Source organism: Hermetia illucens, chromosome 3, assembly GCF_905115235.1.
Source record: "Hermetia illucens chromosome 3, iHerIll2.2.curated.20191125, whole genome shotgun sequence".
NCBI classification, from domain to species: Eukaryota; Metazoa; Arthropoda; class Insecta; order Diptera; family Stratiomyidae; genus Hermetia; species Hermetia illucens.
Window position 1 is genome coordinate 5748663 of NC_051851.1, and position 26440 is coordinate 5775102.

At 44.6% G+C, this 26440-nt stretch overlaps 1 protein-coding gene and 1 non-coding gene across 2 annotated transcripts; both read left to right on the forward strand.

Moving 5' to 3' along the window:
• The first annotated feature begins 2331 nt into the window (after nt 1-2331).
• Trnad-guc lies at nt 2332-2403 on the forward strand. The gene has a single exon. It is a non-coding gene; the product is annotated as a tRNA-Asp (tRNA).
• Nucleotides 2404-14165: 11762 nt separating this feature from the next.
• On the forward strand, nt 14166-20697 carry LOC119650833 (UPF0746 protein DDB_G0281095-like). The gene is made up of 2 exons (XM_038053974.1): nt 14166-14483; nt 20641-20697. Exons 1-2 carry the CDS (start codon nt 14166-14168, stop codon nt 20695-20697), a joined length of 375 nt encoding a protein of 124 aa, XP_037909902.1.
• Nucleotides 20698-26440: the final 5743 nt, after the last annotated feature.

The window sequence follows — 26440 nt, forward strand, 5'->3', positions numbered from 1 at the left end:
AAGAAAATTAGCCCAGGTCGACAGCTATAGTAGCAAACATTCCAACCGGACCAGTTCAATTCTCCTTGAATAACAACACCGTTACAGTAAATGTTGCTCCGCCAACAATTCCTGATAACGCAGCTAGGAACCAGTCGCCCTGCAATCAACTCCCATCAGCTCATGAAAAATTCCGTGTGTGAAACTGACAAAGAATAACTCCTCCGACCGCATAATTGCATCCTTCAAAGTAGCATAATCACATGACTTCGATGGCGTCGTCCTACTCTCCTTTTGACCGCAAGGAGTATTTATTAAGCCTTACCAGCGGAATAAGTTACGAACAAATTTCTGTGTCGTCCGCCTGTCTCGCCGACCAGCATTAACATCTTGTCAAGTAGCTTAAGTCTTTACTGTCAAAATAGGTATACTTCCCTTGCCTCAGTCCCTCCTATCTGTACGATGAATTTTTCGACGATCTTTCAGAAGTCCTTACTGTAACTTTCCCCTCTCTTCCCTTCATTGTCTGTGGTGACGTTAATCTCCCTTTGCACTCCTGGCCTAACATTCCCGGCCCGCCACAACTTCCAGTTTGTTCCTTTCGTCCGTCTCTACCACACAACCGCACCACAAATGATCTAAATCTCTCCTTCTGTTGCTCTTTTCTATGTTGCTCCTGACACCCATCATCTTGCTCTTGAGTTTGATGTATAACTGCCACGCCTCAACTCCCACATTATTTGCAAGCCCTCAGCTTTCGTAAGGGCAACTTTGAGGATTTGAACAATCAACTGGGCTGCTATTGTCATACCATTAACCTGCGACCAAGCCCTCCACCCCTTTTATTCCATTCTGTCTGACCTCCTTCCTAGCTAAGTCCCCTCCTCTCTCAAATCCTTGAGATACTACCTATTATGGTTCACCAATGAAATCCATAAAAAACTTCGTCTGGAGCAACATGCGAGGAAAAGTTTTTATCCACTAGAAGCCGTGCAGACTTTGGGTATTGTCGCGCTTTGGGATCTTCAGTTAAGTCGCTGATAGTTAAGTCTAGGAAGGATTGTCTACACAATGCTGAACTTGAAGCCTTGAAGCTGGTCTCAGACCCTTAACGCCCGCGATGACTCCCAGTCTCCTCCCACCTTCGTCGAATTCTCTGGCTCCACTGCTGCTTCTCCTCAGCTATCCTGTGATTTACTTTGCATTTATTTTTCCTCGTTGTATAACTCCTCTCCCTCTTCTTCCTTTCTCCCCTTTCTGAGTACAGCTTCCTCGGAACCTCCTGCCATTCCCCTCCTTACTCCCTCTTTGGTGAAGTACCTCATGAACAACCTTAATTCCAATGTCGAACCCGGCCCCGATGGTCTTCCCAACCTCTTCCTGATTAAAACCTCTAAGTTCATTTCCCTTCCTCTCTGCATTTTTTTTCAAAACCAGCCTCGAAGAGTGTCATTATCTCAACCTATGGAAAGAAGCCCTTATTTTTTCTATATACAAAGGCAATCACCTTACTCTTGCTGAGAATTACCGCCCTATTTTGTTCCTCTCATCCTGCTCCAAGATTTTCGAAAAGTACGTCAATGACTGGTTGTTTTGTAATATTGTTCATTTATAATGTCCATTATTAGTGGAAGGGTTAATCTTAACGCATTACTCCCATACATCATACTCATTACTGAAGACAAGAGCGTGGTTAATGTTGCAGCACAACATCACTGCCAAGTCGGCTTGGTACGTATTTGTTTTTACAGCAAAAGGCAGGTGAGTTCCTTATATGCGATTCTTTGTAAGGCAGATTGTTAGGCGGAGTTAACTTAAGTTATCGTTTTGGTTTGGTTGATTCTACTTGATTTGAAGGACCTTTGAACCGTCTGAGTGGCATGAAGTCAGATGAAGAGTAGATCGATGTATGATTTACCGATACGCAGACAGTACTCGATAGCTCTACTTACGGCATGTTTTGATTAATCGTCATATACCACACATCACCTGTTGTTAGTTGACAGGATGGGTCGCTCCGCGTATATTATTCATGCTGCTATCCCTCATAAGATCAACATTGAACGGAGATATGTGGAAAAGAAGGTGAACTATGAACCAATGGTGCAGGAAATCAAAGAAATTTAGTATGAAGAGTACAATTAATGCATATTAATCGCTTTTTCCCTTTAGTTTTGGCAATTATGAAATATATTTGTATATCATACTTGGGCAAACAAATGAAGAGGATGACAATTAAGCACCGTTAAAGTGGTTGTTGTCTAAAATATATTATGCCTTGGAGATTGGAATCTTCGCTTGAAAGTATAGTACTGGGACAACACAAGGTGTCTTTGATTAAATGCGCACGTATCCTCGGTAGTATAGTGGTCAGTATCCCCGCCTGTCACGCGGGAGACCGGGGTTCGATTCCCCGCCGGGGAGGATTTTTTTTCCTCGTCATGAGTTAATAATGTAATATACTTTGCAAATATGTATACTTTAAATTATAAGAAATTATCACTAACAAATAACATTTTTGATCTGCAAAATCCAGATAAATTTGTTGCTATTTTATGTTGTGAATAGAAAAGTCTTCCTTCTCAAACTAAACGTACAGATAAAGGGAGCAAGAACTTATTCTTGAAAACTATAATATTTAGACCCCATAAATAAATCTTCTGCTTAGTTTTTTTTTTCTATTCAGTTGCTGGAAGCGGCCGTCTAGATCGGACTTGTCACTTTTCTTGGTCATAGGATTGAATGGGTGGAGTCGGTAAGTAAACAAATTACCGAAATTCGAATTCGTTCAGGTCAATCGATGATGATCATAGCAAGTTAGGCACCAATTCTAACGCAACGCCTCCATTTTCATTACCGCAAGGTGGCATTGTGTTTGCTAATCAGGCATCACTCGAAACGGTAGAGGGCATCACTCAGAATCATAGAGAACAAAAGAACGAATAACAGGATGTTACATTTTTAATTTGAGACGTTTCTCAGCTCCCAGCAAGTCGTTGTCACTGACAGGGATAGTATTTCGTTTGGGTCGGTTACCAAAAACTCTGTTTTATTAGGATTCAGTAGGAGATAATGCTTCAAGTGATATCTTTCCATTTTTCGCCAATTTGCTCGAGATCAGCTTTTTTGTGAGACACTACGAAAATCTCATTTAAATGAAATAGTATTGTAGTAGCCACGTCGATTTTAGTCTTCAGTTGTCTTTATTCGAAAATGCCTCAAAAACCCAATTGACCTGTAGTTTAGCAGCATCTAGGTAGTTTTTGCTTCCTTTTAACTTCTAATGAGCAGACGAGAAATTCTACTTCTTTGACGTAGCATTTTCATTTCCCTCCTACATGTATTTAGCACCTCTTAGTGCCCTACCTACCAACCTTTCCAGATTATATTTCCCATCCCGACTTTATATTGCCCAAAAAATTAGTCTGTAAAAAGTAGGCAAAATTACACAAGTTTCACATTTTTTTGTGACCCCGACGTTGAATTGAAATTATTACATACCACCACACGACAAAATGGACTTGTGCACACAGAAGCAGGAAGTGATTGGGAAACAGATAGAGTCGCTCATTTCCAACTACAAAAAAGGTGGAGCCTCTAAAAAAACACTGAATTATTTTCTGGAGAAGCAGCAAAAGCTAGTTGAGCTGTGTGAGATGTTCGAACAAAGCGACAGCAAAATACGGGAGCAGTTCGGGGAGAATCAATCCCATCCCTATTTTACAAAGCAGTATTATCGCCACATGGACTTCAAAAGCAGCTCATACGACAGCAGTCAGTGATGGGTGCAGTAAAGCGAGTGCCTCAAAATGCACTCCTTCAGGAACAATCCCGTCGATACTACAAGTTGCAGGGAACAACCATTCAGCGCTATTAGGATCAGATTGACGAGATTCATAACATCATTTGGGAGGCTTCAGATGATCCAGAGGTAATTCGATACAACTTTGATGCCTATCTCCAAGTAGAGTAGTAAGTCCAACATACGCTCGTCGGGATCAGCATATGCTAGTATACAAGGTTTTGATGGATAACCTTACATACAGCACTATGCCTGGTGATGTATTGCACCGGTGCCATAACAGTACCGCCAGCAATGAGATGGTCCAACGTCTCTAACGCCGAACCACACATTCTGCACTGGTCTTTCTCCACCCGTTCTTTTATGATGAACTTTTTATAAGCTCGGGTGGTGACTACTACTTACCTTGCATTGCCTTCGACTTCCATTCATCGATCTGCTCTTGGTCCGACTTCACCCCACTCAGAGGATTAAAAGATCGATCCTTCAAGTTAAGTGGAGTCAGTCCACAGTCTGCCTTACAGACAGCCGCATGCAAGGGACTCGCCTGCTCTTTGCTGTTAAAAATAAACGCGCAGCGAGTCGACTTGGCGATGATGTTGTGACGCCACGTCAACCACGTCCCTGCCTCCGATGTCATGAGGTAGGTTTATCCGCTCCACGGCAGACTTTGGATGATGCTTTCGGAATTTGGACAAAGTTGTCGGTATCTGCCGCTGGACGTTTTCCAGATCGGTCTTCGCCCACGGCAGTACTTCGAATGCATAAGCCAGTGAAGAGATAGCGAATAGATTCAACGCGCTTATTTTATTCTTCTCAGAGAGATTTGATTTCAGCACCAGCTTTACACGTCGCAGGAATTCGGACAGCAGATCTTCCTTCAGATCACCAACTCGAGCATGGGTTCCTTGCAGAATTCCTAGGTACTTGTAGAAGTCTGTCTCGGTCATAGCTTCGATGTGGAGGTCACCAATGCTATGTCCGTCTAATCCAAACTCCATCCGAATATCACGGCTGAACATGTCTATTATTCGCAACAGACTTCTAAGATGGTTGTCAGTACCAGCATACAGCTTGATGTCATCTAGGTACATCAAGTGTGTCAGTTCACACTTAGCACGTAGGCCATACTTTATTGCAAAACCATGCCCTCTAGCATCATTCAGTAGCCATGAAAGGGGGTTCAGTGCAATACAAAACCAAAGGGGACTCAACGAATCCCCCTGGAAGATGCCCATCCGTATACGGATGGGCTCTGAGGTATTAGCACCCTCAGATGTACGGACTGATAAGGTGGTATGCCACCCTTCCATGACTGTCGCCAGAAACTTTATTAGTTTCGAATCAATGCGATACAGATGTAGGATATCGATTAGCCAGGTATGCGGAACGCTGTCGAAAGCCTTGGCATAATCGATATAGCAACTGAAGAGGTTTCTTTGACCTCTAGTTGCTTGTCCTACAACTACCGAGTCGATAATGAGTTGCTCTTTGCAACCTCTTGACCCAACTCGGCAGCCCTTCTGCTCCTCGGACAGAACGTTGTTGGTCTCGAGGTGCGCATTGATCCTTCCACTTATAATGGACGTGATGAATTTGTAGAGGGTTGGTAAGCAAGTGATCGGTCTTGTGTCTGCGGGGTCCTGCACCGTGTCCTTCTTAGGGATAAGGTAGGTAATCCCCGCAGTGAGGAAAGGTGGAAATTCCTCCGACCGACTCATGACCTCATTTATACTGCGTGCCAACCGACTGTGTACGCTGGTAAATTTCTTATACCAGAAATTCTGCACCCGATCCAGACCTGGGCCCCTCCAATTCTTCGAGATGTTTATGGCTCGTCGAACTTCCTCTTCGGTAACATCCGCGAAATTCATGCCAGGTGTATTGGCATGGCGGGTGCCTTCGGCGGTGATCCATTCAGCATGCTCAGCATGCTGGGCAGGTAACCCCCAAAGTCCACCCCAATACTCTTTCGCTTCCGTCACCGAGAACTGTATTGTCTGGGCGCTCTGTTGGGATTCGTTGAGAGATCTGAAAAAGCTCCGCTGGTTCCTTGCGTATGTTGCATTCTGGACACGTCTGGAATAACTTTCGCCATACCGTCGTAACCGACTGCATATGACAGAAAGTTTCTGTTTTAGTGTGTCCAGAATTTCAACAACGGGTGTCTCACAGGGGATAGCATAGTTTCGGTAAACCCTCTGCACTTTATTTCTCACCCGTCGGCTGGCACTGCCAATGCTGATCTGAATCAGTCTAGCAATGTCCTGCCTTAGTGAGTCCCGCCGACGGTCCAGACGAATTTTCCATGGTAGATCTCTTTTGTCACTCAAACCAATAACATGAAAGCGAATCTTCTGACCGTGTAATCTGATAGCCGTAACTGCACCACAATACACAAGTGATTGTAGTTGCAGCAGCAGAACAGAACGTAGTCCAGATGCAATCTCATCATTGATTTGAGATAGAATTCCCGGAGTTGCTGGAGATGCATAGAGCCTGGGAATGGTCTATGCAAAGGATCCATATCCGAGAATTCTATCACGCTCTTTGGAATTCGTCCCGAACCTCAGCGGAAACCTCAGCTGGAAGGTGGAGAAGAGTGCTTCGGCGAGTACTGAAACTGTTACCTGCAGTGCGGCGTGGTGTTGTTGATGCCGCCGCCTCTGCCCCCATCGACTCTCGGTAACCAGTTTCCCCGATGACTTCAAGTCGAACACGCTCCCTGATGGTGGCTGGGATTGTGTCGCTGCGAGTAATAAGGCGGTACTGGTCTGCGACTCGCTGCACAGTCACGTGCGCGAATTGCGGGAAACGCTCGACGAATCTCTGGTGCAACAAGGGGCGGTAAGATGTTGTACCCGCCCCCGCCGTTATTTCGTAGTAGGAGCGGATGATGAAGAGGTTCATTTCTTTAGTCCATTTCATCCGCTTCCTACGCGAACCTGCTGAAGTGGTCGCCACAGATTGTGGCGAAACAGCTGCAGCAGGCGGAGCTGTGCTCCTGGTCGTCGTGGCGCCTAGACGTCGAACCGCCCCACGACTAGCGGTTTCGACGCCGTGCTGTCCATTACGAGAGCCCGACCCAGTCACCAAGTCAGACGACTCTCGCCGGTTATCCGTACCGGACCTTAAATTTCTCCTTCTTCTCATTGTCGGTGGTGCATTTTATCCCTAGCTGCCAGGTGTTGAGATAGCTTCCTTATTGAGTAATCTGCAAGACTGCAAAGTTCCTGCACTTTTCTCACCTACCCCCTGAGACGCTGCGGTGGCGTGCAGCCATTCAGACTGAAGCTATCCATCCCTGCTCCTTTCACAACCGGGCTTGGGACCGGCTTCGGCGGAGTTATTATTCTTTTCAAGTTTATTTCTCTTTTTTTAAGGTTTTGTGTAAACACAAAACCTTATTAAAATCGGTTTACCGTCTGTCTGTCTGTCTGTCTGTCTGTCTGTCTGTCTGTCTGTCCGTCACACGCATTTTTCTCGGAGACGGTTATAGCGATTGACACCAAATTTGGTAGAAAGGTGGGAACTGTGAACGCTTACACATACAGTGAGTTACATCCTTTTACGTTGAATTTAAGGGGGGGTCCCCATACATGCAAAAGGGAGGTGCAAAATTTTTTTTCATCAAATATAGTCATGTGGGGTATCAAATTAAAGGTCTCGATTAGTACTTTTCGAAGTCGGTCTTAGTTTTGACATTTCTTGGAAATGTGGTGAGTGCGGGGGGTTGAAAGTGATCATTTCTTTAAGGGGGCCATTCTCAGAAACTACCAAACCGAAAAATCTGAAAAAAATCGGGAGGCTGCCACTATATGGTGCCTTGGCTCCGAAATACCTGTCATAGCGATATCTGTTCAAAGAAAGTTAATAATAGTATATTACTATAATTTTTTGTAATTGGCTGGAAACCCCCCTTAAATTCATCCTAGCGGCACGAAATTCTGCAGTGATGTAGGCCATAATGTAGAGCATGATCAAACCAAGTTTGATGGAAATCGCACTATTACTAACAAATTTATAATACATCGAAGTTGTTGCTTCTTTGAAAATTGAAGACTATTAATGTCAATATCACCCGAAAGTGGACATGTGCTTATATTACGTGCTACGTACTAAGAAATACACAAAACCTTTCGTACCTGAAGCGTCCAGCTTCCGGTTTCCCGACTTGTTTTATTTTAAACTTTGTTACATTGGTTGGTTTTATTATTTTATTATTTTTTAGTTATTTTAATATTTTTTTTAGTATTTTCTTCAAGAATGCTTTCTTGCTCATTTGTTTTTTTATTTATTCTTATCCTGGTTAATTTTAGTTATGACTATTTCATTTCGCGTTTCCTTTGAATATATCTTGTTTAATGAATCATAATGTATGAATCATAAGCTTCTTTGATTTGAGGATTCCATTCCTCTCTCTTCCTCCTTAGTCCCTGTAAAGCTCTCATAATTAGGAACATCCTTCAAAATAGAGGCCGGAGGGTATCGAAGAAGGGGGGGGGGGGGAAGCCGCGCTTCAATAAACATCTGAGGAAGAAGAAATGGGGATCCCTCGATCACGGCACTCGTAGCCGGAGATTTACCGCTCTACGCGCACGATCGAGCCCTCGTTTTTTTTCTTTAATTTTCATTTTCTAGGTTTTAGTTCACATTTGGTTTATCATAACTCATTAGGCTTGCGCGAATCCCTATGTTTGTGCGATTATTTTCAAGATCCGTGCGGACCCCCACTTTCCCGAGTCTGGTTAGCACAGAGACACGTCGACCGAGCCTCCGATGGAGCTTCAGTATTTGCAGGCGCACCGTCACTGTTAATTTCGCCAACTTTTTGGGTTTTTGGGATAACTCTTCCCTCAAGGTCGTCTTTGGCCACTCAAAATGGTCGTTTGACCATCACAATCCCCCTTGAGTTCATTAGGAAGTATAAATTGCCGGGTTGCTAATTACTTTCAAACACTAACCCGGAACAAGCGAGAAGTTGGGAGCCACCTAGAAAATAAAGCAATGAAAGGAAGTTGTCCTTCCCATAAAATTTACTTAACACTTGATTGAGAAGGACGTGTGCTCAAGGAGACGATGGAGTGGGGTGACTTCGAAAAGCACATATTGCATTTTCAAAAAGTATGAAGTATTTAATAGTGCCCTAAAGGACTCCATTGGGCCATTACATTCCCAGATCCATTATAATGGTTCACTAAAGTAAATAATGATAGAAAATTGTTGGGCAAATCAGATTTTTTCAAAGAATACCATGAATGAGGCACAATCACTGTCAATCTTTCTCGGGTCAATGCTACGAGCTAATGGAGAACTGCGTTGTAAAATAGCTTCTTGCATTAGCGCAACCTTGATGAAGATGTGTCCCACAGCTGGCGTTCATTGTGATCGACGTGTCAATGAACGTCGCAAATCTAAAAATGTCGTCCATCCTCTCGCTCTCTATGGTGAGTTTTGGCTGACTATAAAAGTCAATGAACGGCGTATTGCGATAATGGGGACGAAGATGTTGCGTTAGACTAGTGGTGTGACACGCTTTGATCACATCCGAAATGAGGATATTTGCAATCGATATGGGGTTGCACCGATCATGGAAATAATAAAAAAGCCAAAATCCACTGTGTATTATGTCATAAATTTTTTTAAAGAAAATGAATCCTTTTATAGCAAAACAGGTAATGACCCACCTGCGAAAATCCAGTCGAAACAAACAAAAAAACAAATTTTGCGGGTCATAAGGAACAATTCGAAGACAACTGTACCATCTACTACACAGAATTTGGAGAACAAAGGTATAGTGACAATTCATTCTCAAATCGTCCGAAATGTTTTCCATAGGGAGGGATACAGGGCCTATACTCCGAGGAAAAAGCCACTCCTTTCCCAAAAGAATATTAAACAAGTCGGGAAACCGGAAGCTTGACGTTTTCAGTCAATTTCTAAAAGTTGGTAATATACTTTTAGTAAGTTGATTTGGGCAGATATCGAAATGGCCTACATTTTGAGACCTACATTTCATCTAGGCGCACCACCTCAATTTTTTTTTAGATTTTTGGGTTGGGTAGTTTCCGAAAGTGAGTCCTGTCTCACTTTAAGTGTGTATATTTTGACACCTTGCTCGTGCACTTTACAATTCACGTCAAAACTAATGTTAGTTTCGGAAAGTACTGACCGAGACCTTTCATTTGTTTCCCCACGCGTCTATATCCGGTGAAAAATGTTAAATCCCCCTTTTGCATGTATGGAGAGCTCCTTTCAAACTCCACCTGTGCGCGTGGGATTTCATAGTTTCCATATGTCCATCAAATTTCGTTCGGATCGGTTTAGCCGTTTTGGAGAAAAGTACGTGTGACAGACAGACAGTGAATCGATTTTAATAAGGTTTTGTTGAGAAAAGTAGGCACTGTCTTAGAAGACGCTAACATTGTACCAGCAGTTAAATCGGCGGTGACAGCATCTTAGTCTGGCTTGCTACGGCATGCTGAAGGACCAGGGTATCTATATATAATCCAGGAAAACCTCCTTACAGTGGGCTACCTCAATATAATAAAGCAGCACATACAAGCTACGATTGCGATGTTGGGGTTGTCATCAGATATTATGTTAGTTCATGACAACGACCCAGCCATGGTCGTTACGAAATGGCTACTTTACCATGTCAAAAAGACCCTTTCTCATCCACTTCAGAGTCCGGATTTAAATCCGATAGAGCACTTGTAGGCACAGGTTGAAAAGAGCTACGAAAAAGGGAGATAAGGAATAAAAAGGATTTGAAATCTGCGGAAGTCACCAAAAGACTTGTAGAGTCAATGAAATGAAAGCTAATGGTCACCACACCAAATACTGATTTACCCAATTTTGACATAAATTTACTTATCTTTGGACTTATCATTGGACTTTCGAGATATTTGACTTTTAATTGGTTGACTGTATATATAGTAGCTTCTGTGATTGACAATAATAAACTTCAGGTCGTCTTTTCTTTTCCAAACTCACTGTATCAATTATGTAAGTAGCATCAGTAAGTGGTTCTAACTCAAGATAACGTCGAATTATGATCTACGTCAAGAATTGATTAGAGGATGAAAGTGGCTTGTTATTCTATGCATTGTCCTTTTCTCTCTGCGGCAGGCCATGGAAAAACTGTTGGAATATGGACAACAGTTGCACCTCTGCATCTGTTCATCGACTTTAAAGCCGCCTATGATAGCATAGCCAGGGTAAAACTGTACACGGCCATGAGAGAATTCGGTATCCCGACGAAATTAATAAGACTGACTAGGCTGACCCTGACCAATGTGCGAGGCCAGATAAAAGCAGCAGGATCACACTCAAGACCATTCGACATCAACAACGGTCTACGACAAGGGGATGCGCTATCATGCGTCCTCTTTAACCTGGCCCTCGAGAAAGTGATCCGTGATGCTGAGGTGAATGCAAGAGGTACGATCCTCTTCAAGTCCACCCAACTACTGGCCTATGCTGACGATATCGACATCATGGGAAGAACCACCCGAGATGTACAAACTGCCTTCATCCAGATCGAGCAGGCGGCGCGAGATCTTGGGCTGCACATCAATGAAGGCAAGACAAAATATATGGCAGCAATGTCAGCACCGAAAACGAATCAACCAACAACATCAAACCGCACTGGTCAAACACAAAGAAGAATAAGGATAGAAGAATAGAACTTTGAGACCGTTGACAATTTCTCCTATCTAGGGTCGAAAATCACAACCGATAACAACTACGATGATGAAATCCGCGCACGGTTATTGTCAGCCAACAGAGCCTATTTCAGCTTACAAAGACTGTTCCGCTCGAAACGTCTCACCATAGGGTCAAAGCTCTTATTGTACAAGACTATGATCTTGCCAGTCCTCATATATTCCTCGGAAACTTGGGTTCTTAGCAAGAAAAATTGCGAACTCTTGGCCGCGTTCGAGAGAAGAATCCTCCGAAGAATTTTTGGCCCCGTACATTAGGATGGACGATTCCGTAGCCTACACAATGACGAAATCTATGAACGATACCATGACCGTCCGGTTGTGGATAAAATCCGGCTCAATAGGTTACGGTGGGCGGGTCACTTAATCCGTATTGATGAAGATGATCCCACCCGGAAAGTCTATAAGGGCAATATCTATGGTAGAAAAAGAAGACGAGGCAGACCCTGCCTAAGATGGAGCGATGGCGTGGGCCAGGACGCCAGACCGCTTGTAGGGATATCGAATTGGTGGACTTGGGCACAAAACCGGGATGTCTGGAGTTCCTTATTAAGGCAGGCCTAAACCGGATACCGGTTGTTGCGCCGTTGATGATGATGATGATGATGAGATATCGTGTGAAGCTATTACTCTCCGTACGAAATCGAATGCCCATTGCTTCCGCATTTGACACAGAACGTCTTTTCTTTGCCATCCGTTTCAGATTGTGAAGATTCAGCCGCGGTGGGAAATTTCACCCTTTTGCCGATGCATGATGTGTAATAGTTTGATAATTCAACGACTTTATGGCCAACGAATACTGTCGTAGCCCCCTGAACTTATTTATTTTCATTTGAATTTCTGAAGAACTCGCTTCTCAACCATAGACTTCCTGGTGCTAAATCTGGATACAGAATAGCAGTCTGTGGAGATCTCGCCCGAAGTAATTCTAGCATATCACTAGGCCCTTCATTGGTGTTTAAAACCTTCAGAAAGAACGTTTAAAACTTCTCACGTTTAGGGGTAAGCGGGAAGTACGGTGCTTCTACCTTACTCAGGATTTGCCGCGCTTGGTGATAGACCTCCAACCTCTCGGATTTTATTCGGGCGTTTTCACCCTGAATTTTTTTCACTGTGAAATCAAAAGGCTTATTCAACAATTTGGCAAGGTTATAACCACCCATCCTGAAAGAATTTATGGGGGGCACCTTTTATCCATTTTTATTCCCGAAAGATACACTTCCACCCCCAGCCAATGTTCATTTCGGAAACAGATCCAGAGAACGCGATTCTTCAACAAAACGCTCTACTTCTATATCCATGAAAGCAGCGGATACAGTTCACACCTTCCTTCTCGTCGTCTTAAAAGATGTCCACGTTACCCCAACTCGGACGGTTGCATACCTGAAAAGAACAGTACCATGCAATAGGCAACAATTTTGATTTAACCAAAGTGACTCTTGATTACATAGGCGGGCGCACTGGAGAATACGAATTTTAGCCACGTCAGGTTGGCTATGGCTGAAACTTTGTAGGCGCCTGCGGTTACCCTCCACTGTTTACCATCCGCAGCCCAATGGTGTGCTGGAACGTTGGCACCGGACGCTGAAGGCCGCTCTAATAGCTCGTGATGATTTGTCCTGGTCTCGTCATTACCTTTCATCTTCCTCGGTCTCCGCACAGCCTCACGAGTGGAGTTCGCGGCAAGCCCCGTTTATGGGGAGGATCTACGCCTCCCCGCCGACCTTGTACTGAACATTAGAGCAGGGTTATGCGACTCGAAGAGTGGGTCTGCTCAGGGACGCGGTTTCGAGGAGCCGGCCGACTCCACCGTCCCGAAACGCGATATCGTAAGTCAACACCCCCAGAGATCTTGAGACGTGTGACCAGGTCCTTATCAGAGTGCATGCTCCTTGAAAGCCGCTGCAACCACCATACGAGGCCGCCTTTAGAGTGCTAGAACGAGGCGAGCACTCGTCTCCTCATCGAGGCTGAAGGCCTTCGTTGAAACGGCGACCGAAAAACGCCCTCGAAGCGTCAGATTCGCCCGGTTACTCCCATTGGCGGGATCACGCGGACGGCTTGCTTCGCTGAAACCGCGCGATTTCAGCTGGGACCGAGTTATGTGGCGGTGCATCAGAGGCGCGAACCTGGGCGCCATTGTGGAATTGCTTCCACCGCTGCATCCAATAGCCTCGGAAAACAGCTGACGGCCTGATATAGACTGCAGGACAAATGTCAAGGAGATCTTTACCAAAACAGTTCGCTCCGAGACATCGAAGCGAACAGACGTGTTGCGGAAAGAAAATTAGTTGCGAAAGATTAATAGTGAGTGGTGATAGTGTGTGAAGCAGAACAGAGAATCATACAATTGAAGGGAGAAGCAGATACTCAAGGAAGTATCGTTCTGTTTTGTTATACAGTGCAGCTCAAGATTATTGAGACACTGCATAACCAAGTGATAAATTACTAGTGACGTTTTTTTATCTTTCAGTGAAGTACAGGAGGAAGCCACACAAGACGGGCTTGGGGACAGAATGTCCGCCAAGAGGACAAAGCTGATTCTGCCGGACGAAATTTCGTCTGAAGAGGAGGGAACAACGGGCCCTGCAACGATGGTGGAGGGGAACTCGAGCCTCCTTAGGAGAATAGCAGAGCTGGAGCACGAAAAGGCCGACATGGCCCAACAGTTGGAGTGCCAGTTGGCATTTATCAAGGAGCTGCAGCAGCAGATGGCCGAGTTAAAAGCAGCCAACATGGCCGCGAAGCAGCCGGTCCAACATCAGCAGGAGCAACAGCAGCAGTTAATCGTACAGCAGCGGCAACAACAGCAGGAGCAGAGGAAGCAGCAGCGACAACAGCAGCAGCAGCAGCAACGACAGCAGCAGCAAAGCGAGGAAGATGACGGCATGTGCCCCGAGATAATCATCGAGGAGGAGGAAGGCGACCCCTTCAACTTCGTCGTCCGGAAAAAAAAGGCAGCGAATAGGACTAAGGTTAGTGCCACCATTGTTAGTGCCCCACCAACCACCCCAAAATCCTCTCCCCAAGCAGCCACCCCTAAGAAACCCAAAATTCCACCGATAACTGGGTACAGGCTAAATGTACCGCAGTTCCTACGACTCATTAAAGAGAAAGGGTTGAAAGCAACCCTGAAGAACACAAGGGCTGACAAGACCCTCATCTTCGCCGAGACGGTAGAAGACCATGCTGCAATTTTCGCTCTCATAAGAGAGAAAGGGCTTCACGCCACCACCAGCACCCCACCGACCCTTAGAACAAAGTCGCTGGTTATTCGCGGTCTCCACAGGGAGACAGACCCAGCAGACATATTGCGGGAACTCAATGAAGATTACCCGCAATTAAAAGTGAAAACTGTGGCCAACTTAATTACGCGTGCAGATAAGCTTCTGCACAGCCAGAACCCGGCACTCCCGATGAGGTCACAATCGGGACTTTTCATAGCCACCTTCGAGCCCTCCCAAGAGCTCAGTGAAGTATAAAAGATCAAATATATACTTCACCAGAAGATTTCGCTTGAGAAAGTCAAGCCAATTGAAGAAGTGCAGTGCTACAACTGCCAGAACTTCGGGCACATTGCCCCTAACTGCTCCATTGTGCACAGGTGCGTGAAGTGCGCAAAAAAACACGTACGCGGGGAATGCCCCACACCATCGGCGGAGGCGCCGCATTGCTGCAATTGCGGCCAGACCGGACATCCTGCCAACTACCGCGGATGCCCGGCATACAAAGATATGGTTGCCAGAAGGGAAGCTGGCAGGGCGCGAAAAAATGCAGAAACGGCGAGGACCAAGCAAACGGTGACACAGATGTCACAAAGCTTGTCCCGGCCAGGTGTATCATACGCCCAGGCAGCTAGGAATACTCTTCCTAGAGCTGCACCTCAAGCTCCACAAGGCAACAAACTGGCCTTCAAGAACTTGGTCGAAAGCCTCGCTTCCGCCCAAACAAATGAGCAGCGGCAGATTGCCGCAATCCAACTACTCATGAACTTATGGAGTTAAATATAGTCACATTTAACTCCGCGTCCCTGGTTTCACACGCCCAACGTGCCACTGCCCAAGCGTTGGTTGATACTCTGAAAGCAGACATATTCTGCGTTTCGGAGACCCACCTAAACCACAGACATAATGTCAATTTCACCGGATATACCACTATTCGGCATAACAGCAACACGGGCGCTGCCCTTCTAGTCAAAAAAGACTACCATTTTGAAGAAGTCGTCATCGAGGGCTTACTAGTCTGTTCCGCTGCAGCGGCAATAGTTAAAACTACCGATAATAAACGGATTTTGGTAGTTTCCGTTTATTTCAAATACAATTCCCCAAGTGAGCAACTGGGCCATGACTTAAAAGTCTTGGGTGATCTCCAGTTAAAATCGAAATATCTTATCTTCGGTGGCGACTTTAACTCACGGCACAAATCCTGGGGCGATAAGGCAGAAAATTTAAATGGGAAAACCCTGTATAACTGGATCCACGACCCTTTCACGCCAGCCAACCTTGAGGTGGTCTCGCCGGATTCGCCGACAAGACCCGCTAGTCAATCCATCATTGACTTTTTCCTGCTGTCTGATGAAACCAAGCAAAGTTTTCAGGTAACTTCCTGTAAAACCTTGCCAGGCATGTCCGACCATTTTGCAGTTGAACTCAAAATGGCCTCAACTTCACAACTGCAGAAGCGAGTTAAGATAACCATCAGGTCATTCGCCCACACTGATTGGGACAAATTCAAGTCAGATTTAGCACCAAGGCTGAACTTGAAGAAACTCGCTACAGACCGCAATCTGTCGGACAAAGAAATCGACGAAGCAATCATTTTGGCCACGGACGCCATCAATACTGCTACACGCAGAAATACCAGGCTTATCAAAGTCGATGAGTTTGTATACAACAAACTCCCGCATGATATCATGCTACATATGAAGATCAGACAGATTTGGCGCAGGAACCTCAAGCGCAACTTCCATAAAAATGGAAATAAAGTTAATGCTGAATACAAAGCATTGCTCTCCCGGATTAATTGCCTGAGTACAATTATCCGGGAAATGGTGGCGCAATTCCGCAATAAAGAATTAACCCGTAATCTCGCAGATATTAAGCCCGGGCCAGATATGTTTCAACATATAAATAGGCTAGCGGGGAAAAATAAGTCCCGTAATTTCGTTCTTACCAGGAACAAGGAACCAATCTGCGGAGACGCCAGAAAGGCGCAAGTCCTTGCGGAATCATTTGAGTCTCAGCTCAATACCCCTCCGCCTCAAAGTAACCTGGCAATAGTGTCGATGGTTGAAACAACTATCGCCGACTTTGTCTCTAGGCATTCAAATAGATTAGTCACATTCTCCCAAACGAACTCCTCGGTAAAACCAACGGATTCGCAACAATTCCTGAGTTTATCACAACTCACCGCCTTGACCTCAAACCTAAACGGTAAAAAATCAGCCGGACCTGACGAAATTCCTAATTACGTAATTAGGCAACTTCCCCGAGTCTCCATCAAATTTTTGCTGGCAGTATTTAATAACTGCATAAGTAATGGCTATTTTCCCACCACCTGGAAAGTAGCTAAAATAATTGCGATCCGGAAAAAAGCTTCTCTACTGAGCCTAACAACTTTAGACCCGTTCCATTATTATCCAATTTAGGCAAACTCTTTGAGAGAGCATGGACAATCGGGCTAGTCCAATATTGCAACCTCAAAGAGATTATACCGAACCATCAGTTCGGGTTCCGCAGCAAGCACGGAACTCAACATGCACTTAGCTACTTTCACGACACCGTCGTAGCAAGACTTAACGTCAATAATAAACCGACCGTAGCATGTGCATTAGACTTAGAAAAGGCCTTTGACTCCGTATGGGTAAACGGACTAATCTACAAACTGATAGATCTTGAGTTCCCAATTCCGATCATTAGAATTGCACTAAGCTTCTTCGAAGATAGGTATTTCTACGTCAGTGTGGGGAATGAATTCTCCGATCTCTTGTCGGTAACATCGGGAGTACCGCAAGGATCCATTTCTGGACCCACCTTTTATAATATCTTCACGGCTGACGTCCCAACTCCTGAGACCGGCACCGAACTCATTCAATATGCCGATGATACACTCATCTTCGCTTCAAGCCTCCACCCCAACAGGGCAGCCAAAGCGGTCGAGAGGTATTTGAAAGACCTTGGCAAATATTACCTGGCATGGGGCATTAAGATTAATGAGGCCAAAACGCAATTCTGCACCTTCCGGAGGAAAGCTAGATACCTAGGTTCTAGAGGAATCCATAGAAAAGCTACACGCTTGAAAATGAAGATCGGAAACACTATAGTGAGCAATTCCCAGACCATCAAGTACTTAGGAGTTAAACTTCACGAACTCCTTAAGTTCAAGCCATATCTTGAGCTCGCTATCGGTAAGGCACGCGGTGCATTCAGTAGGATCTACTTTCTTCTTCGAAAGAAGGTAGGACTCAGCACCAAGGCCAAACTGACTCTCTACAAGACCCTGATCAGACCCATTATCTGCTATGGAGCGCCCACGTGGATCACTTGCTCCACCCGAACCATGTCCAAATGTGAGGCATTCGAACGCCGGATATTAAGATACTGCACTGGTCTTTCCTACAATTGGAAAACCAAGAAGGTTGGAAAAAACGCCGAGGTATATCGGCGCGCCAAGGTACAACCTCTTCGAGAATTCGTTGTCAACTTGGTGGAACGGTTCTTCGAAAGAACGGAGAACCATCCAAATCCACTAATCCGGCAACTCTACCAACAGGGTAGCACCTTCCCATTGGCCAACTACCTAAGGCCCTGCCAAATAGTGAGCGAAGCTTTTAAACCCGCCATCCTTTCCCTATATGATTCTCCCTGCCTGGTAGGGGTACATCGAGGCTAAGCACAAGACATGTAATGTGCTATTGTATATAGTAGATTAAGTATTTATTGTTAGATTAGATTAGATTAAGTTAGATTAAGTTTAGACTTAGTTAGTTTTAAGTATTTTAAGTAAGTAAGTAATGCCTTCTGGCGCTTTTAGTGCAAGCGCAGTCTTTTAAATAGTTCAGTTGAATATAAATAATTGTGAAGATATATGTATTAAAATTAATACAAGTAAAGTAATAATTTACACAGAAGGTCGGGTAGGCCAAACAATTGTAATAGCCACCCATTGAAATAAAGTTAAGTTAGTTAAGCTTAATATCTAAGCTAGAAAGTAATTAATAATGTATTAGAAGTAAGTCACTATCGTAAATAAAAAACTTAAACTTAAACTTTACCAAAACCAGTCGAGACCGAAGTCTCGACCGCTGGCCAGAGGAGGCCAGAGAACTGAAATAGTATAAGTGCATTATAACAAAATAAATCATTAAAGCTCAGTAAAAGTCATGATATTAAAACAAAAGTGTGATATAGCTATTAGAAGTTGAATTTGGAATATATGGCTATAATTTGCAATTCCTGTCTTTTAATTTGTGGGGGAAAACGGTTCCTGCTCTTGAAACTCCGGCCTTTGAGACTGTCTGATGCTTCTTGGCCAGAGGAACTATTTCTATAGATATCAGTACCGCTAAGCAGCGTAATTTAAAAAAATCTATTCCAGCTTTAGAAGAGAATATAGTACGATGCTGAGAAAACCATGTTGGAGCTTCTAAAACAAATTTACTTTCGAAAATTACGTTCTTACTTTCCAGAAGCTCAAATTAAATTAGAAAACATTTAGAAAGAAGTTCATGTTTAGATTGTCTTACAATTGTGAAAGTTCACCTTCCTAAGTTTCTACTGTAATTTCTTCTGAAAAAAAGAAACAGGAAGACACGTCCAGATTTTGAAATTTTAGAAGAGAAAATCTTGGAAATGAGCCAAAGTATTTGTCCCCAAGGTATTAATTGTCTCTTGGCAGCGTTCAACTAGCGGTTGGAAGTATCTTTTATCTTTTATTGTTAGTAATTGTCACTCTTAGCTGAAGCAGTTGCCACAAAACTTTTTTAATTCAGCTGGCGACATATGAATCTAAAATCTTATGATCGCTGTTGTGTTATAGAGGACAGCATATAAGGGGTATGACTAAACTACCCCTACTGCATCTGGGAGCAACCTCAAATGTAGGGGACTATACTTGAACCTGGTTCAACAGCAAATAGGGTGGTAATTAAGAGGGTTGCTTGGTAGGCCACTTAGGCTGTTGTTAGCCTCTTCAATGTATCTGAATGCAGACTTTAACCTGGCAAAGGTGTACGTTATGAAGCCTCACTGCTGCCCATTTCTATCCATCAGCCAAGACAACACCTAATCAAGGCGTCAAGTTAAGGTGATGAAGGTGATGATTAGTGGATCTGCGCCACCTGTTCTAACCCACTAACTTACTCCCGCCGCCATGTTCAATGTTTACCTTTAATTTGCGCGTTTCATTTTGCCAAGTTCATGCAGATACTTAGGCAGATACTTAGATTGCATGCAAAACTACGAGTACTTTCTTTTGACCGTCTACATGGCGACATGGTCAGAATTTTTATTGAATGGAAACACGTTTTGTCGTCCATGGGAGTAGTTTTTACGATTCTTCTAGTCCGACCCAGGCTGAATGAGACCTTTGAATTGTGTTACCACCGAGAAATGTATGTGTAACGTCTTAAGGCGAAATAATCTGCAAGTTTTATTGAAGCCAATTTAATTTTATTTTTTCCAAAGTAGGCGAATATCATTGAGGGTTTCGTCAGTCCATTGCGGCATTTCTGGGTTAATGACATCCAGCGAATAAGTAAAAAGCAAGTAAAGTCAGATTAAAGTTGTTAACAATGTCAAGCTTTTGGAAGAATCTTCTTTTCTTAGGCAGGAAATGCCGCGATTGGGAGAAGTGGGTCAAAAGTAAATTTTATAGGTTTCGGTTAATAAAAGAGGCGGAATTTAATTTCAGGTGATGCGGCAATAATAACTGGTCTTAAAAAATTAACCTGTGGATTCGATTTTTAACGGTAATAAATATAAATCAGAGGGAAAATGCTGCAATGAGAGATATTGCAGATTTGCAAGACCATTAACATTTTTGTGGGTGATTCTGAGCTTCTTTCCGTACGTGATGTTAATAAAAAGACGGGTTTTAACCTTGATTATCTTTTATATTAATTATCCTATTTAGACTTACAATACAGAGAAATTAGTAACTAATAAACTTGTTGTTATCTATGGGACCTAGGAGAGCTATTCATCATCATCATCATCATCAACGGCGCAACAACCGGTATCCGGTTTAGGCCTGCCTTAATAAGGAACTCCAGACATCCCGGTCTTGCGCCGAGGTCCACCAATTCGATATCCCTAAAAGCTGTCTGGCGTCCTGACCCACGCCATCGCTCCATCTTAGGCAGGGTCTGCCTCGTCTTCTTTTTCTACCTCAGATATTGCCCTTATAGACTTTCCGGGTGGGGTCATCTTCATCCATACGGATTAAGTGACCCGCCCACCGTAACCTATTGAGCCGGATTTTATCCACAACCCGACGGTCATGGTATCGCTCATAGATTTCGTCATTGTGTAGGCTACGGAATCGTCCATCCTCATGTAGGGGGCCAAAAATTCTTCGGAGGATTCTTCTCTCGAACGCGGCCAAGGGTTCGCAATTTTTCTTGCTAAGAACCCAAGTTTCCGAGGAATACATGAGGACTGGCAAGATTATAGTCTTGTACAGTAAGAGCTTTGACCCTATGGTGAGACGTTTCGAGCGGAACAGTCTTTGTAAGCTGAAATAGGCTCTGTTGGCTGACAATAACCGTGCGCGGATTTCATCATCGTAGTTGTTATCGGTTGTGATTTTCGACCCTAGATAGGAGAAATTGTCAACGGTCTCAAAGTTGTATTCTTCTATCCTCATTCTTCTTCGTGTTTGTGTTTGACCAGTGCGGTTTGATGTCGTTGGTTGATTCGTCTTCGGTGCTGACGTTGCCACCATATATTTTGTCTTGCCTTCATTGATGTGCAGCCCAAGATCTCGCGTGAATTGCCGCCTGCTCGATCTGGATGAAGGCAGTTTGTACGTCTCGGGTGGTTCTTCCCATGATGTCGATATCGTCAGCATAGGCCAGTAGTTGGGTTGACTTGAAGAGGATCGTACCTCTTGCATTCACCTCAGCATCACGGATCACTTTCTCGAGGGCCAGGTTAAAGAGGACGCATGATAGCGCATCCCCTTGTCGTAGACCGTTGTTGATGTCGAATGGTCTTGAGAGTGATCTTGCTGCTTTTATCTGGCCTCACACATTGGTCAGGGTCAGCCTAGTCAGTCTTATTAATTTCGTCGGGATACCGAATTCTCTCATGGCCGTGTACAGTTTTACCCTGGCTATGCTATCATAGGCGGCTTTAAAGTCGATGAACAGATGGTTCAACTGTTGTCCATATTCCAACAGTTTTTCCATCCGCTTGCCGCAGAGAGAAAATCTGATCTGTTGCTGATTTGCCTGGAGTGAAGCCTCTTTGGTATGGGCCAATGATGTTCTGGGCGTATGGGGCTATCCGGCCTAGCAAGATAGTGGAGAATATCTTATAGATGGTACTCAGCAACGTGATACCTCTATAATTGCTGCACTGTGTGATATCTCCCTTTTTATGTATGAGACAGATAATGCCTCGTTGCCAATCGTCAGGCATTGATTCGCTGTCCCATACCTTGAGCACAAGTTGAAGAACCACTTGGTGTAACTGGTCGCCTCCATATTTAACCAATTCGGCTGTAATTCCATCGGCTCCTGGCGACTTATGATTTTTTAGCCGATGAATTGCACGGACTGTTTCTACTAAACTTGGTGGTGGCAGTATTTGTCCGTCGTCTTCAGTTGGCGGGACCTCCAACTCGCCGATGTTCTGGTTGTTCAGTAGCTCATCAAAGTACTCAATCCATCGCTCTAATACGCCCATTCTGTCGGAAATCAGATTTCCCTCTTTGTCTCGGCAGGATGAGCATCGAGGTGTATAAGACTTCATCCTGCTGACTTGTTGGTAAAACTTCCGCGCCTGGTGCGGTTGCTCCCTGTACTTTTCTAGTTCACAGACTTGTTGGTTCTCCCAGGCTTCCTTTTTCCGTCTGTGAAGTCGCTTCTCCGCTCGACGGAGTTCGTGATAAGTCTCTGCGCGTGCCCGCGTTCTTTGAGAATGCAACATTACTCGGTATGCGGCATTCTTCCGTTCCGTTGTTAGCTTACATTCAGCCGTTCCGACTCCTTTTGCGGCTGGGGCCAAGTATATTTGTGGCCGTATCCATGATAACGTTCTTCAGATGGTTGTGAAGATCATTTGTTGATGCTTCATCTCCAGGTCCTCTGTTGACTGCGGTTATTGCGGCATCCATTTCCCTCTTATAGCCGATAACAGCAGGTTTCATTTTTTGGCTGACTAAGAAATCTACTTCGAGCACATGGTTTACTGGATGACCGCTATAATATATGGTGTAGTGGCTCTTCTCCAGGAAACCGGCCCCTGTCCATCGCATCTCTTGCAACGCTGTTACATCAGCCCTATATTGGGACAGGGTATCGGCTAGCTGCTTATCAGCTTCATCTCTGTACAGGGAGCGCACGTTCCATGAGAAAATGCGCAAATCGCACGATATCTCGATGAATCTTAAATGACACATTAGTGGCTGATAGTGTACACAGGCTAGACAAGGAAATATCGATACGAAACGTCAAATCGCATAACTTCGATTGTGATGTTGGTTTACATTTAGAATATATCTCGCACTATGAATTCTAACTAAATTCTTTTAATTTGATAACTTCCTTCTTCTCTACTCCTCCTTAGTCCGGAAAATTCACGTTTTAGGGACATCCTCCAACATCATGGCCAGAGGATGTCAAAGTTCAGTGGGAACCTCAGAGGCCGTCCTTTGTTTTTATTTTTACTTTCAAATTTAGCTCGCGTGTGGTTACATCATTAAGTGCACCCGAATCCTTGTGTTTGATTAAGTCTTTTTCAGGATCCGATGCGGACTCACGCACCGGAAAGGACATGTGAATTTTGATTTAATGACACGTAGCTATGCCCCACAGGTACCTAGGTATTCTGGTATGACCGAACGTTCGCGGAAAAAGCTACAAAATATACCAGCCCTTGCGCCATGGCCAAAAGAAACTAAACCTATTGGTAGCCCCAGCGGCAACTACCCCAAGCACAGCACCACGTCGCCTTTCCGATTATGACCCCCGGAACAGACGCAATTATTTGATTGATGCAGATGCTGAAGTTTCGGTTCTCCCGGCATCCAACTACCGTCGATTTATGCCTCAGATTTTAAAATTGGCGGCAGCAAATTCATCATCGATCCACAGTTATGGCTGCAGGCAAGTAAACCTGAGTTTGGGACTTCGACGCACGTATTCGTGGCGTTTCATTATAGCAGACGTTAGCACTTCCATTTTGGGAGCACACTTCCCCATTATGGTTTGATTGTGGATCTGCAACGTAGGTCCCTCATTGATCCCACAATCAGCCTTACGTCATCAGGGACGATCTCCACGTATCCATCCGACACTTTATCCATCATTTTCGAACACGGTGCCGACCCACTTCTTCAAAAAGAACGCAACATAGCTACCGAGCATAACCTCTCCAAGTTAGTAAAGGATAATGTTCAGCACTACATCAAAACCACCGCTCTCCTATATTCTCTAAGATGCGTCAACTACCACCACAAAAGCTCGCTGTTGTTAAAAAAAGTTCGAAGAGCTCCTCAGCGAGGTATATGCAGACCCTCAGACAGCTGTTGATCTCCGCCACTCCACATCTTCCAAAACCAAACGGCGAATGGTGACTTTGTGGTGACTATAGACGCCTAAATGCTCAGACTATTCCGCACCGATTCTCTCGCTAGTAGCCGTATTTTTTCTACCTTGGATATAGACAAGGCATGCCACCAAATCCCTGTAGATCCTGAAGACATTCCGAGAACGGGAATACGCACACCCTTTGGACTCTTCCAATTGACACTGATGCCTTTTGGGCAATGTGTCACAAACTTTTCAGAGGCTCATCAGCTCCGTCTTGCCAAACCTTAACTTTTGTTTTGTGTGTTTGGACGATGTTTTGGTGGCCTCTTCTTCGGAGTGTGAGCATTTGGAACTTGAATGAATTTTTCCACGCCTCCCTGAAGGCGGTCTTATGCTTAACGTTGAAAAGTACAAATTCCTTCAACAGTAGCTGAAGTTCCTAGACCACATGATCTCTCTTGTGAGAATCCAACTGAATCCAGACAAGGTTCAGGCCATTATAGACTTTCCACAACCTAAAACAGTCAAGGATCTGCGAAGGTTTTTGGGCATGTTAAACTTCTATCGTCTTTTCTTGCCTAAAGCAGCTCAACATTAAGCGATGCTCAATGCCTACTTGTCTGGACCCAAGAAGAAAGACTCATGCCTGATTGTGTGGTCTACAGAGGTAGTCCAGGCATTTGTGCTAGCCAAACGACAACTAGCGGACGCTACACTCATGGCATTCCCTCAATCAGATGCACCCCTAACCGTTTTCGTCGATGCTATAATCATCGCGGTATGTGCTATCCTTCACCAAAAGTTGAACGAAATCTGGCAGCCGTTGAGCTTCTTTTCTGAGAAATTGAATGCAGCTCAACAGAACCGTGTACAATGCAATAAAATACATGTCATACTTCCTAGAAGGCAGGCCGTTCACGGGGTTCACGGACCACGAGCCTCTTATCTTCGTTTTTAAGCAGAAACCCGACAAAGCATCTGATCGCCAACTCCGGCACCTAAACGTCATAAACCAGTTTAATTTGGATATCCAACAAGTGTCTGGTAAAGACAATGTAGTTGCAGACGCTTTATCACGCGTTTCAGAGGTTAAAATTTCTGCCATGGTCAATTTTTTAGCAATCGCCGAGGCACAGAAGGATGACGCAGTGCCTCAAAGCCTCAGGGACAATTCCAAATACAAATGTCCAGAGTTTCCCTGTTCGGCTCAAAATCGGAAGTATTTTGCGAGACCTCTGAAAAAGGGCCAAGGAAGTATTCCATGCAGTGCATGATCTGGCGCACCTAGGCATTCAGACAACGAATCGGCTGGTCACAAACAAATATTTCTGGCCCTCAGCGAATATGGATGTTAATTCCTGGGTCAGTCAGTGCATCGCGTGTTAGAAGTGTAAAGTCACCAAGCACGTACAGAAAGAGGAAGGGTCATTGCCTCGGTCTACAAAGCGTTTCACACGACCCACATTGACATTATTGGTCCATTGGCGAGATTCGCATGGCTTCGAATATTATCTCACAATCACCGATAGGTTTACGCGGTAGCCTGAAGCAATACCTCTGGCAGATATTTCCGCACAATCGTCTGCCTAGGCCCTTTGTTGGGAATGGATCCTATGTTTTTGAGTTTCAGTGGAAGTCGTTACTGATCAAGGAATGCAGTTCGAGTCCACCCTTTCTTGGAGTTAGGCAAGTTCCCAGGCTTCAAACGCCATTGTATGACTGCGTACCACCCGTAATCCAATGGGATGCTGGAACGCTGGTTTAGGACTTGAAAGCCGCTATAATGGCACATCATGACTCTTTGTGCTCGCAAGTCCTGCCTTTCGTTTTACTTGGCCTTCGTACCCATCGTGAGGAGTTTGAATTTGAGACTCCGCAGCGATCCTGTATCTGATACCAGGTCAACCCTTTCCACCACTGGGCTTTTGCGCTTACTCCGGCACACTGTGGCAAATTAAAATCATCCCCCCTACTCGTCACTCTCGGATGAAGGTTAACACCCCCAAGGAATTGAGCGTCTGCACACACGTCTTGTTTCGCGTGGATGCTTCCCGGTATTCCTTGCAAATACCATATGAGGGCCGCTATGAAGTGTTGAAAAGGGGAACACTCTTTAGCCTTGAGGTCGACAGCAGGCCAAAGAACGTTTCCATGTCCAGACTAAAGTCTTTTGTCTAC